At 40.9% G+C, this 15,487-nt stretch overlaps 1 protein-coding gene across 1 annotated transcript in view; it reads left to right on the top strand.

Moving 5' to 3' along the window:
• LOC124024493 overlaps window positions 1-15,487 on the top strand; it is a 29,026-nt gene that overhangs the window by 4,667 nt on the left and 8,872 nt on the right. Inside the window, exons 4-6 of the mRNA XM_046338407.1 lie at window positions 2,872-3,048; window positions 12,417-12,685; window positions 14,735-14,898. Of these exons, the coding sequence (XP_046194363.1) occupies window positions 2,872-3,048; window positions 12,417-12,685; window positions 14,735-14,898 (610 nt within the window). The remainder of the gene's footprint in view (window positions 1-2,871; window positions 3,049-12,416; window positions 12,686-14,734; window positions 14,899-15,487) is intronic.

Genomic DNA, 15,487 nt, shown 5'->3' with positions numbered 1-15,487 from the left:
ACATGGTTATCAGATGTTATTGGTCACATACACATGGTTAGCAGATGTTATTGGTCACATACACATGGTTAGCAGATGTTATTGGTCACCTACACATGGTTAGCAGATGTTATTGGTCACATGGTTAGCAGATATTATTGGTCACATACACATGGTTAGCAGATGTTATTGGTCACATGGTTAGCAGATATTATTGGTCACATACTCATGGTTAGCAGATGTTATTGGTCACATACACATGGTTAGCAGATGTTATTGGTCACATACACATGGTTAGCAGATGTTAATGTGATTGTAGTGAAATGCTTGTGCTTCTAGTTCTGACCGTGCAGTAATATCTAACAAATGCACAACAACTACCAAATACACACAAATCTAAAGGGATGGAATAAGAATATGTACATATATATGGATGATAAAGAAGACAGAAACACATTAATCTCATATTCAGGCCCAACAGGTGTAGTCATTATGGTAATAGGATAGAGTCAGGTGTAGTCATTATGGTAATAGGATAGAGTCAGGTGTAGTCAATATGGTAATAGGATAGTCTCAGGTGTAGTCAATATGGTAATAGGATAGTCTCAGGTGTAGTCAATATGGTAATAGGGTAGTCAATATGGTAATAGGATAGTCTCAGGTGTAGTCATTATGGTAATAGGATAGTCTCAGGTGTAGTCATTATGGTAATAGGATAGTCATTATGGTAATAGGATAGTCAATATGGTAATAGGATAGTCTCAGGTGTAGTCATTATGGTAATAGGATAGTCAATATGGTAATAGGATAGTCTCAGGTGTAGTCAATATGGTAATAGGATAGAGTCAGGTGTAGTCAATATGGTAATAGGATAGAGTCGGGTGTAGTCATTATGGTAATAGGATAGTCTCAGGTGTAGTCATTATGGTAATAGGATAGTCTCAGGTGTAGTCATTATGGTAATAGGATAGAGTCAGGTGTAGTCATTATGGTAATAGGATAGTCTCAGGTGTAGTCTATGGTAATAGGGTAGTCAATATGGTAATAGGGTAGTCAATATGGTAATAGGATAGTCTCAGGTGTAGTCATTATGGTAATAGGATAGTCTCAGGTGTAGTCTATATGGTAATAGGATAGAGTCAGGTGTTGTCAATATGGTAATAGGATAGTCAATATGGTAATAGGATAGTCAATATGGTAATAGTATAGTCAATATGGTAATAGGGTAGTCAATATGGTAATATGGTAATAGGATAGAGTCAGGTGTTGTCAATATGGTAATAGGATAGTCAATATGGTAATAGGATAGTCAATGTGGTAATAGGATAGTCAATGTGGTAATAGGATAGTCAATATGGTAATAGGATAGATCCATGGGTAGTCAATATGGTAATAGGATAGTCAATATGGTAATAGGATAGTGAATATGGTAATAGGGTAGATGGGTAGTCAATATGGTAATTGGATAGAGTCAGGTGTAGTCTATGGTAATAGGATAGTCAATATAGTAATAGGGTAGAGCCATGGGTAGTCAATATAGTAATAGGATAGAGTCAGGTGTAGTCATATGGTAATAGGGTAGTCAATATAGTAATAGGATAGTCAATATGGTAATAGGATAGAGCCATGGGTAGTCAATATGGTAATAGGATAGTCAATGTGGTAATAGGATAGTCAATATGGTAATAGGATAGAGCCATGGGTAGTCAATGTGGTAATAGGATAGTCAATATGGTAATAGGATAGTGAATATGGTAATAGGGTAGAGCCATGGGTAGTCAATATAGTAATTGGATAGAGTCAGGTGTAGTCTATGGTAATAGGGTAGTCAATATAGTAATAGGGTAGAGCCATGGGTAGTCAATATAGTAATTGGATAGAGTCAGGTGTAGTCTATGGTAATAGGGTAGTCAATATAGTAATAGGATAGTCAATATGGTAATAGGATAGAGCCATGGGTAGTCAATATGGTAATAGGATAGTCAATATGGTAATAGGGTAGTCAATATGGTAATAGGATAGTCAATACGGTAATAGGATAGTCAATATGGTAATATGATAGTCATTATGGTAATAGGATAGTCATTATGGTAATAGGATAGTCATTATGGTAATAGGATAGTCAATGTGGTAATAGGATAGTCAATATGGGAATAGGGTAGTCAATATGGTAATAGGATAGTCAATACGGTAATAGGATGGTCAATACGGTAATAGGATAGTCATTATGGTAATAGGATAGTCATTATGGTAATAGGATAGTCAATATGGTAATAGGGTAGTCAATATGGTAATAGGATAGTCATTATGGTAATAGGATAGTCAATATGGTAATAGGATAGTCAATATGGTAATAGGATAGAGTCATGGGTAGTCAATATGGTAATAGGATAGTCAATATGGTAATAGGATAGTCAATATGGTAATAGGATAGTCAATATGGTAATAGGATAGTCAATATGGTAATAGGATAGTCAATACGGTAATAGGATAGTCATTATGGTAATAGGGTAGTCATTATGGTAATAGGGTAGTCATTATGGTAATAGGGTAGTCATTATGGTAATAGGATAGTCAATACGGTAATAGGATAGTCATTATGGTAATAGGATAGTCATTATGGTAATAGGATAGTCATTATGGTAATAGGATAGTCATTATGGTAATAGGATAGTCATTATGGTAATAGGATAGTCATTATGGTAATAGGATAGTCAATATGGTAATAGGGTAGTCAATATGGTAATAGGATAGTCATTATGGTAATAGGATAGTCCCAGGTGGAAGTTTCACCATATTGCTTACACCAATCAAATCCTCTCCGCTCTCCACAAGTGCTTAGGGTTTTGGAGTCCGTTTGTGATTGGGCGTCGGACTTTCTTCACCTCCTAGACATTCGCTATCTCTTCATCCCATCTCAGGATCGATCCATCCTGGGCGTGGCCTACGACAGCGAGCGATGGCGGGTGGCTGGCCAATGGGAGGATCCGAGCGTGCGGATTGGCTGGATCCATGGCCTGAGTAACATGATGCGCCACACACAGGCCTTCCACTTCCTGGATCAGGCTGGTAGGTATGCCGCAGCTGGCAACTCAGAAACCTCAGACTTCCGACTTCAAGTCCGTTAAAGCGAACTGGGAACTGGTCATTCAAATCCGAAGTCGGTAACTCGGGGCATCTTTCTAGAGCTTCGACTTTCCAACCTGAAGATCACCGACATCGTGATTTGAATGCGTTTTGTTCCCGAGTTCCCGGCTGTCATGACAGCAACAGTAGTACTATAGTAGTATACTATCTAGAGAAGCCTTTCTATGGTTTTCTATCAACAGTAGTACTATAGTAGTATACTATCTAGAGCAGCCTTTCTATGGGTTTCTATCAACAGTAGTACTATAGTAGTATAATATCTAGAGCAGCCTTTCTTTGGGTTTCTATCAACAGTAGTACTACAGTAGTATACTATCTAGAGAAGCCTTTCTATGGGTTTCTATCAACACGGTAGTATACTGGTAGTTGGATACGGTAGCAGTCTTTCGTAAAGTTTGGGTTTCTGTCCACGGGTTGAGCTGACAACGTCTCGACAAACAAAGAGCTCTTCAAAGAGTCAGAATGCCGTGTGTTGTTCTGGTTGGTCGAATAGCACCGATGACGAGGAACTGTCACGTGGGGAATCTGACGAGGAACTGTCACGTGGGGAATCTGACGAGGAACTGTCACGTGGGGAATCTGACGAGGAACTGTCACGTGGGGAATCTGACGAGGAACTGTCACGTGGGGAATCTGACGAGGAACTGTCATGTGGGGAATCTGACGAGGAACTGTCATGTGGGGAATCTGACGAGGAACTGTCGAGGAACTGTCACGTGGGGAATCTGACGAGGAACTGTCACGTGGGGAATCTGACGAGGAACTGTCATGTGGGGAATCTGACGTGGCTCGTTTCAGTTCGTTTGATCTTGTTCTGAGGTGTGGGTTATTTTTTTGTGTTTTGCTAATATCGCAAAACAATACATTGCTAGCTAGCTAACCAAGTTCTCATTGTGCAACTTTATGTTTTCAATTAACATTGGAGATTAAATATCGTTTACATGTTATCAATAATCTAAGCCAACCCTGTCTGTTTCCCCAAAGTTGGGTATCCGTCGGTTTTGTTGCTAAACAACCAACCTGTCTATGTTAACGGTAGGTCTCGACATATCAGAGTGACCTCAGTCGGGGTCTCAACATACTGTTGACAATTAGAATAGTAGAGTACGCATACTGTTGACAATTAGAATAGTAGAATACGCATACTGTTGAGAATTAGAATAGTAGAATACGCATACTGTTGAGAATTAGAATAGTAGAATATGCATACTGTTGAATTAGAATAGTAGAATACGCATACTGTTGAGAATTAGAATAGTAGAATACGCATACTGTTGAGAATTCTTCACGCATACTGTTGAGAATTAGAATAGTAGAATACGCATACTGTTGAGAATTAGAATAGTAGAATACACATATTGTTGAGAATTAGAATAGTAGAATACACATACTGTTGAGAATTAGAATAGTAGAATACGCATACTGTTGAGAATTAGAATAGTAGAATACGCATACTGTTGAGAATTAGAATAGTAGAATACGCATACTGTTGAGAATTAGAATAGTAGAATACGCATACTGTTGAGAATTAGAATAGTAGAATACGCATACTGTTGAGAATTAGAATAGTAGAATACGCATACTGTTGAGAATTAGAATAGTAGAATACACATATTGTTGAGAATTAGAATAGTAGAATACACATACTGTTGAGAATTAGAATAGTAGAATACGCATACTGTTGAGAATTAGAATAGTAGAATACGCATACTGTTTAGAATTAGAATAGTAGAATATGATACTGTTGAGAATTAGAATAGTAGAATACACATACTGTTGAGAATTAGAATAGTAGAATGTCATACTGTTGAGAATTAGAATAGTAGAATGCATACTGTTGAGAATTAGAATAGTAGAATACGCATACTGTTGAGAATTAGAATAGTAGAATCTATTGTTGAGAATTAGAATAGTAGAATACACATACTGTTGAGAATTAGAATAGTTACGCATACTGTTGAGAATTAGAATAGTAGAACAATACTGTTTAGAATTAGAATAGTAGAATACCATACTGTTGAGAATTAGAATAGTAGAAACTTTACTGTTGAGAATTAGAATAGTAGAAACATTGTTGAGAATTAGAATAGTAGAATACGTTTACTGTTGAGTATTAGAATAGTAGAATACCATACTGTTGGGAATTAGAATAGTAGAATACGCATACTGTTGAGAATTAGAATAGTAGAATACGCATACTGTTGAGAATTAGAATAGTAGAATACGTATACACAATGTATGTTAACGGTTGAGAATTAGAATAGTAGAATACGCATACTGTTGAGAATTAGAATAGTAGAATATGCATACTGTTGAGAATTAGAATAGTAGAATACGCATACTGTTGAGAATTAGAATAGTAGAATACATACTGTTGAATACATATTGAGAATTAGAATAGTAGAATACGCATACTGTTGAGAATTAGAATAGTAGAATACGCATACTGTTGAGAATTAGAATAGTAGAATACGCATACTGTTGAGAATTAGAATAGTAGAATACGCATACTGTTGAGAATTAGAATAGTAGAATACACATACTGTTGAGAATTAGAATAGTAGAATACGCATACTGTTGAGAATTAGAATAGTAGAATACGCATACTGTTGAGAATTAGAATAGTAGAATACGCATACTGTTGAGAATTAGAATAGTAGAATACGCATACTGTTGAGAATTAGAATAGTAGAATACGCATACTGTTGAGAATTAGAATAGTAGAATACGCATACTGTTGAGAATTAGAATAGTAGAATACGCATACTGTTGAGAATTAGAATAGTAGAATACGCATACTGTTGAGAATTAGAATAGTAGAATACACATACTGTTGAGAATTAGAATAGTAGAATACGCATACTGTTGAGAATTAGAATAGTAGAATACGCATACTGTTGAGAATTAGAATAGTAGAATACGCATACTGTTGAGAATTAGAATAGTAGAATACGCATACTGTTGAGAATTAGAATAGTAGAATACCCATACTGTTGAGAATTAGAATAGTAGAATACGCATACTGTTGAGAATTAGAATAGTAGAATACACATACTGTTGAGAATTAGAATAGTAGAATACGCATACTGTTGACAATTAGAATAGTAGAATACACATACTGTTGACAATTAGAATAGTAGAATAAACAAGGTGCGATTTCAACACTCTGCGTCAGCAGTTATTCGCTTGTTGTGTCAGCCACTCAATTAGACATGTCAGCCAACACTATTTAGATTGGTGAGTTAGTCTAGTCAGCTATCTAAACTAGTCAGGTAGTCTAGCCAGCTATCTAAACTAGTCAGGTAGTCTAGCCAGCTATCTAAACTAGTCAGGTAGTCTAGCCAGCTATCTAAACTAGTCAGGTAGTCTAGCCAGCTATCTAAACTAGTCAGGTAGTCTAGCCAGCTATCTAAACTAGTCAGGTAGCTATCTAAACTGGTCAGGTAGTCTAGACAGCTATCTAAACTGGTCAGTTAGCTATCTAAACTGGTCAGGTAGTCTAGACAGCTATCTAAACTAGTCAGGTAGTCTAGCCAGCTATCTAAACTAGTCAGTTAGCTATCTAAACTGGTCAGGTAGTCTAGACAGCTATCTAAACTGGTCAGTTAGCAATCTAAACTGGTCAGGTAGTCTAGACAGCTATCTAAACTAGTCAGGTAGTCTAGTCCGCTATCTAAACTAGTCAGGTAGTCTAGTCCGCTATCTAAACTAGTCAGTTAGTCTAGCCAACTATCTAAACTAGTCAGTTAGTCTAGCCAACTATCTAAACTAGTCAGTTAGTCTAGTCAGCTATCTAAACTGGTCAGGTAGTCTAGCCAGCTATCTAAACTGGTCAGGTAGTCTAGACAGCTATCTAAACTAGTCAGGTAGTCTAGTCAGCTATCTAAACTAGTCAGTTAGTCTAGCCAACAATCTAAACTAGTCAGGGAGTCTAGCTAGCTGTCTAAATTGGTCAGGTAGTCTAGCCAGCTATCTAAACTGGTCAGGTAGTCTAGCCAGCTATCTAAACTAGTCAGGTAGTCTAGTCTGCTATCTAAACTGGTCAGGTAGTCTAGTCAGCTATCTAAACTGGTCAGGTAGTCTAGTCAGCTATCTAAACTTGTCAGTTAGTCTAGCCAGCTATCTAAACTGGTCAGGTAGTCTAGTCAGCTATCTAAACTAGTCAGGTAGTCTAGTCAGCTATCTAAACTAGTCAGTTAGTCTAGCCAACAATCTAAACTAGTCAGGGAGTCTAGCTAGCTGTCTAAATTGGTCAGGTAGTCTAGCCAGCTATCTAAACTGGTCAGGTAGTCTAGCCAGCTATCTAAACTAGTCAGGTAGTCTAGTCTGCTATCTAAACTGGTCAGGTAGTCTAGTCAGCTATCTAAACTTGTCAGGTAGTCTAGACAGCTATCTAAACTAGTCAGGTAGTCTAGTCTGCTATCTAAACTGGTCAGGTAGTCTAGCCAGCTATCTAAACTGGTCAGGTAGTCTAGTCAGCTATCTAAACTGGTCAGGTAGTCTAGTCAGCTATCTAAACTAGTCAGGTAGTCTAGTCAGCTATCTAAACTAGTCAGTTAGTCTAGCCAACAATCTAAACTAGTCAGGGAGTCTAGCTAGCTGTCTAAATTGGTCAGGTAGTCAAGCCAGCTATCTAAACTGGTCAGGTAGTCTAGCCAGCTATCTAAACTAGTCAGGTAGTCTAGACAGCTATCTAAACTAGTCAGGTAGTCTAGTCAGCTATCTAAACTAGTCAGTTAGTCTAGCCAACAATCTAAACTAGTCAGGGAGTCTAGCTAGCTGTCTAAATTGGTCAGGTAGTCTAGCCAGCTATCTAAACTGGTCAGGTAGTCTAGCCAGCTATCTAAACTAGTCAGGTAGTCTAGTCTGCTATCTAAACTGGTCAGGTAGTCTAGTCAGCTATCTAAACTAGTCAGTTAGTCTAGCCAGCTATCTAAACTAGTCAGGTAGTCTAGTCTGCTATCTAAACTGGTCAGGTAGTCTAGTCAGCTATCTAAACTAGTCAGGTAGTCTAGTCAGCTATCTAAACTAGTCAGTTAGTCTAGCCAACAATCTAAACTAGTCAGGGAGTCTAGCTAGCTGTCTAAATTGGTCAGGTAGTCTAGCCAGCTATCTAAACTGGTCAGGTAGTCTAGCCAGCTATCTAAACTAGTCAGGTAGTCTAGTCTGCTATCTAAACTGGTCAGGTAGTCTAGTCAGCTATCTAAACTGGTCAGGTAGTCTAGTCAGCTATCTAAACTAGTCAGGTAGTCTAGTCTGCTATCTAAACTGGTCAGGTAGTCTAGCCAGCTATCTAAACTGGTCAGGTAGTCTAGTCAGCTATCTAAACTGGTCAGGTAGTCTAGTCAGCTATTTAAACTAGTCAGGTAGTCTAGTCAGCTATCTAAACTAGTCAGTTAGTCTAGCCAACAATCTAAACTAGTCAGGGAGTCTAGCTAGCTGTCTAAATTGGTCAGGTAGTCTAGCCAGCTATCTAAACTGGTCAGGTAGTCTAGCCAGCTATCTAAACTAGTCAGGTAGTCTAGTCTGCTATCTAAACTGGTCAGGTAGTCTAGTCAGCTATCTAAACTGGTCAGGTAGTCTAGTCAGCTATCTAAACTTGTCAGTTAGTCTAGCCAGCTATCTAAACTGGTCAGGTAGTCTAGTCAGCTATCTAAACTAGTCAGGTAGTCTAGTCAGCTATCTAAACTAGTCAGTTAGTCTAGCCAACAATCTAAACTAGTCAGGGAGTCTAGCTAGCTGTCTAAATTGGTCAGGTAGTCTAGCCAGCTATCTAAACTGGTCAGGTAGTCTAGCCAGCTATCTAAACTAGTCAGGTAGTCTAGTCTGCTATCTAAACTGGTCAGGTAGTCTAGTCAGCTATCTAAACTAGTCAGGTAGTCTAGTCAGCTATCTAAACTAGTCAGTTAGTCTAGCCAACAATCTAAACTAGTCAGGGAGTCTAGCTAGCTGTCTAAATTGGTCAGGTAGTCTAGCCAGCTATCTAAACTGGTCAGGTAGTCTAGCCAGCTATCTAAACTAGTCAGGTAGTCTAGTCTGCTATCTAAACTGGTCAGGTAGTCTAGTCAGCTATCTAAACTTGTCAGGTAGTCTAGCCAGCTTTCTAAACTGGTCAGGTAGTCTAGTCTGCTATCTAAACTGGTCAGGTAGTCTAGCCAGCTATCTAAACTGGTCAGGTAGTCTAGTCAGCTATCTAAACTGGTCAGGTAGTCTAGTCAGCTATCTAAACTAGTCAGTTAGCTGTCTAAACTGGTCAGGTAGTCTAGCCAGCTATCTAAACTGGTCAGGTAGTCAGTTAGCTATCTAAACTGGTCAGGTAGTCAGTTAGCTATCTAAACTGGTCAGGTAGTCAGTTAGCTATCTAAACTGGTCGGGTAGTCAGTTAGCTATCTAAACTGGTCGGGTAGTCAGTTAGCTATCTAAACTGGTCAGGTAGTCAGTTAGCTATCTAAACTGGTCAGGTAGTCAGTTAGCTATCTAAACTGGTCAGGTAGTCAGTTAGCTATCTAAACTGGTCAGGTAGTCAGTTAGCTATCTAAACTGGTCAGGTAGTCAGTTAGCTATCTAAACTGGTCAGGTAGTCAGTTAGCTATCTAAACTGGTCAGGTAGTCAGTTAGCTATCTAAACTGGTCAGGTAGTCAGTTAGCTATCTAAACTGGTCAGGTAGTCAGTTAGCTATCTAAACTGGTCAGGTAGTCAGTTAGCTATCTAAACTGGTCAGGTAGTCAGTTAGCTATCTAAACTGGTCAGGTAGTCAGTTAGCTATCTAAACTGGTCAGGTAGTCAGTTAGCTATCTAAACTGGTCAGGTAGTCAGTTAGCTATCTAAACTGGTCAGGTAGTCAGTTAGCTATCTAAACTGGTCAGGTAGTCAGTTAGCTATCTAAACTGGTCAGGTAGTCAGTTAGCTATCTAAACTGGTCAGGTAGTCAGTTAGCTATCTAAACTGGTCGGGTAGTCAGTTAGCTATCTAAACTAGTCAGTTAGCTATCTAAACTAGTCAGTTAGCTATCTAAACTGGTCAGGTAGTCAGTTAGCTATCTAAACTGGTCAGGTAGTCAGTTAGCTATCTAAACTGGTCAGGTAGTCAGTTAGCTATCTAAACTGGTCAGGTAGTCAGTTAGCTTCTAAACTGGTCAGGTAGTCAGTTAGCTATCTAAACTGGTCAGGTAGTCTCTGTTAGCTATCTAAACTGGTCAGGTAGTCAGTTAGCTATCTAAACTGGTCAGGTAGTCAGTTAGCTATCTAAACTGGTCGGATGTAGTCAGTTAGCTATCTAAAACTGGTCAGGTAGTCAGTTAGCTATCTAAACTGGTCTCAGTGGCTATCAACTGGTCAGGTAGTCAGTTAGCTATCTAAACTGGTCAGGTAGTCAGTTAGCTATCTAAACTGGTCAGGTAGTCAGTTAGCTATCTAAACTGGTCAGGTAGTCAGTTAGCTATCTAAACTGGTCAGGTAGTCAGTTAGCTATCTAAACTGGTCAGGTAGTCAGTTAGCTATCTAAACTGGTCGGGTAGTCAGTTAGCTATCTAAACAAGACAAAGGTAGTCAGTTAGCTATCTAAACTGGCCAGGTAGTCAGTTAGCTATCTAAACTGGTCAGGTAGTCTGGCTATCTAAACTGGTCAGGTAGTCAGTTAGCTATCTAAACTGGTCAGGTAGTCAGTTAGCTATCTAAACTGGTCAGGTAGTCAGTTAGCTATCTAAACTGGTCAGGTAGTCAGTTAGCTATCTAAACTGGTCAGGTAGTCAGTTAGCTATCTAAACTGGTGTAGTCACAGCTATCTAAACTGGTAGGTAGTCAGTTAGCTATCTAAACTGGTCAGGTAGTCAGTTACATGCTATCTAAACTGGTCAGGTAGTCAGTTAGCTATCTAAACTGGTCAGGTAGTCAGTTAGCTATCTAAACTGGTCAGGTAGTCAGTTAGCTATCTAAACTGGTCAGGTAGTCAGTTAGCTATCTAAACTGGGCAGGTAGTCAGTTAGCTATCTCTGGTCAGGTAGTCAGTTAGCTATCCTGTTGGTTCCAGACTGATGCATCGATACCCCGTGCGGAAGCAGAGAGAACAGTCTAACGGAGGCAGTCTACATTTTTAGGGCCTCTACACCGCCTGGTATAACAGTCCTGGATGCTGGGAGCTCTGCCCCAGTGATGTACTGGGCTGTACTCACTACCCTCTGTACTCTGTGCGCCATCAACTCGGATGATGAGCAGTTGCCGTAGCAAGATAACATACCAGGCGGTGATGCAGCCAGTCAGCCATGCTCTCAGTTAGCTGTAGAACTTTGAGGATCTGAGGCCAAATCCAGTCTCCCGAGGGGGAAGAAGCATCAACTCAGTACTGGTACTCTGTGTGTGGACCATGATAGATCCTTAGTGATGTACAGTGTGGTGCCAAGGCAATGTTAACCTAGTACCCTCAACATCAGCAAGACAAAGGAGCTGATCGTGGAAACAGGGAACTCAGAGTAGCCCCTCACATGTGTACGGGCCTGATCAACAGCCAGTTATTACCTAGTCGACCCGCCCCTACAGCCCCCTCATGTGAACTGGTACTCTGTCAGGAAGTCCAGGATCCAGTTGCAGAGGGAGGTGTTTAGTCCCAGGGTCCTTAGCTTAGTGATGAGCTTTGAGGGCACTATGGTGTTACAGCTGAGCTGTAGTCAATGAACAGCATTCCCACATAGGTGTTCCTCTTGTCAAGGTGAGACTGGGCTCTGTGAAGGGCGAGCCATGTTTTGGGAAACCGGGCCTTACACATCAATTTCATTGTTGGTACTCAACGTTACATCTCAGCGGTTTTCCAAAACCATCAACTCAGTACTGGTACACTTGAACAAACAGAATCTAAACGCCTGTCTCAGACCACTCATAGGTACAGCTGTGTATACAGCCATGTTATTACCTAGTACCCCTACACATCAACTCAGTACTGGTACTCTGTGTATACAGCCATGTTATTATCTAGTACCCCTACACATCAACTCAGTACTGGTACTCTGTGTATACAGCCATGTTATTACCTAGTACCCCTACACATCAACTCATTACTGGTACTCTGTGTATACAGCCATGTTATTACCTAGTACCCCCACACATCAACTCAGTACTGGTACTCTGTGTAAACAGTCATGTTGTCGTTGTGTATTTATTATTACATGTTGTGTTTATCTATTATTTCTCTATTGTCTTTCTCTCCTCATTGTTGGGAAGGGCCCGTAAGAAAGCATTCCACTGTTAGTCTACACCTGTTGTTTACGAAGCGAATGTATTTGATTGTATCTCCTCAGGCCTGACCAAACCCCTCCTCCAGCTACAGACTGACCCCAGCCTATTCGTCGCCTCGGCCGCAAATCACCTCCTGGCCCGCCTCCTAACCTTCCACCAGCCGGCTACAACCTCACACACAACCCAGGGGAATGGCCTCACTGTTCCACCCAATAAGGAAGAGGTAGAATTGGACATAACCATGGAGACAAGTCCAGGAAGCGGGTGTTCCATCACCATGGAGATCTTGAAGCACCTGGAGATCTCTCTGGAGTCAGACAGCCACACCCAGGTACGATTGGTTGATTGAGAATATATATATATATATATATATAAAATGTTTGTTTTTTTTACAGCGGTGCCCCTAGAGGAGATGGGAGGGAAAGGAAAGGAGGGGGAGGGGAGGAGAAGAATGGCATATATTATTATTATATTATTATTATTATTATTATATTAAGAAGTGGTTGAAGACAGATAATTATAGCTGCGTGCAGCAATGAACGGGGTTCACAGGATGACAGAAAGGACACAAGATCAGTTGGATAACAAAGGAAGTATCATGTAGGAACTATCTTCCTTTATGTGCAATCAGTGAAGGAAATACCATGTTCATCCACGTTTATCCGCGTTTCTCTGTTTAGTGAGTCCTCCATATCAGAGGCAGTAGGGACGACCAGGGATGTTCTCTGTTTAGTGAGTCCTCCAGATCAGAGGCAGTAGGGACGACCAGGGATGTTCTCTGTTTAGTGAGTCCTCCAGATCAGAGGCAGTAGGGACGACCAGGGATGTTCTCTGTTTAGTGAGTCCTCCAGATCAGAGGCAGTAGATGACCAGGGATGTTCTCTGTTTAGTGAGTCCTCCAGATCAGAGGCAGTAGATGACCAGGGATGTTCTCTGTTTAGTGAGTCCTCCAGATCAGAGGCAGTAGATGACCAGGGATGTTCTCTGTTTAGTGAGTCCTCCAGATCAGAGGCAGTAGATGACCAGGGATGTTCTCTGTTTAGTGTGTGATTTGAACCATGTTCCTGTCCTGCTATTGGCTGAATATATACGAGGCAATTTAGCAATTAGTATTTGTTATCTAATAGTTATGATAAATTAGGTGTTGTTGCTCACTGTTGGCATATAGATAAATGTGGACATGTTGTTATATACAGCTGGTCCCGGCACAAGGAGTCGCTAGAGCGCGATGGGACAAGGAGTCGCTAGAGCGTGATGGGACAAGGAGTCGCTAGAGCGCGATGGGACAAGGACGTCCTGGCCGGCACAAGGAGTCGCTAGAGCGCGATGGGACAAGGACGTCCCGGCCGGCACAAGGAGTCGCTAGAGCGCGATGGGACAAGGACGTCCTGGCCGGCCAAGTCCTCCCCTAACCTGGACGACGCTGGGCCGATTGTGCGCCTCCTCGTGAGACTCCCTGTCGCGGCCGGCTGCGACACAGCCCGGGATCGAATCCGTATCTGTAGTGACGCCTCTAGCACTGCGGGATCATTGCCTTAGACCGCTACGCCGCTCGCGAAGACCTAAGGCCTCTAGTTTCTAACAGACAACTTAGAAAAAAAGTGAGCAATCTACGCTTGAGTTATTTGACCATATATATATAGAGTTATGAGAATAACAAAAGGTTTCTGTTACTGTAATTTAATTAATTAATGGAATTCCCTTAATCTATTTTTTGAGAATTTATAAGATTCTTGTTTGCATAAAATAGACGGGAGACCAGTCTTTTCAATAATAGGTAACAGAATTTATTCCCGGAGCGCGCTGCCACTTTACCACGAGCAACAGTTTATATACAATAACATGTCATTTCATTGCTTCTAGAATGAATCCCGACCTAGAATTAAGTGAGGTTAAAAGTTCATTCTAACTTACTCACAGGTCACACAACATAACTGAATTAACTTTTGACCCCCCCCCAACATTATCGATCACCACTTAGCTGACCGTTCTAATTAACAGAAAACATAGGAATGCACTCACTGCCTTATCTAAAACACCCCAGAGCTCAGTTTGGTCGGTTCAACCACAGGTTAACTACCTCATCTGTTTACTTAATCCACAACCCATTTCTATCTTCCTAGTTGGAATGGTGTTCATTGACTTTAATTACTCCTTGTCCGTGTCACACAATCCCTTCTTATGAACTCATAGTGTTAATCAGATATAATAAAACAGAGTATAAGTTTACTTAGTTACAGTTCCATTTAAAATGATTTGTTCAGTCATTTAATCATAATTTTCCACGTAGTTTTCACGCTGCGAACCCTTTAATAATAATAATGATGTTTTTCTGAAGGTGTTTTTATAATGGTCTTCTACTGTTATGACGTGTCACCAGGTGCTCCAGGGGCTGAGGCTGCTGGCCCTGACTCTCCCCGAGCTGGAGGCTCCTCTGCGGGGCTCGGTGATCAGGCGAGTCCTGAGGCCTCTGGAGGGGTTGGTCCGAGAAGGCCGCAGAGCAGTCGCGCAGCCTCTAATGGACGTCCTGCTGGCTACATACAGGTGTGTTTGGTGATCGGACCGCATTATGGTGTTGGGTTGATTCTGAACATCGCTTTTGTTTCCAAGGTAACCAGGTTGCTACGACAACGTGCTGTTTATTTAGTTTAAAAAATCACTGAAACGGGGGAGGGACTACATGGACTTGTCCAATAAGATTAGTCTCCTTCTCTCTGTCCTCACTCAGTCCTACACACACACACACACACACACACACACACACACACACTGACTACACACACACACACACTGACTACACACACACACACACACTGACTACACACACACACACACACACACACACACACACACACACACACACACACACACACACACACACACACACACACACACACACACACACACACACACACACACACACACTGACTACACACACACACACTGACTACACACACACACACACACACACACACACACACACACACACACACACACACACACACACACACACACACACACACACACACACACACACACACACACACACACACACACACACACACCTACACACACACACACACACACACACACACACACACACACACACACACACACTACACACACCTACACA

The sequence above is a fragment of the Oncorhynchus gorbuscha genome, unplaced genomic scaffold (genome assembly GCF_021184085.1).
Source record: "Oncorhynchus gorbuscha isolate QuinsamMale2020 ecotype Even-year unplaced genomic scaffold, OgorEven_v1.0 Un_scaffold_1880, whole genome shotgun sequence".
Classification (NCBI taxonomy): Eukaryota; Metazoa; Chordata; class Actinopteri; order Salmoniformes; family Salmonidae; genus Oncorhynchus; species Oncorhynchus gorbuscha.
Note: the sequence above shows the minus strand (reverse complement) of the source record. Positions and strands in the feature narration are given on the sequence as shown.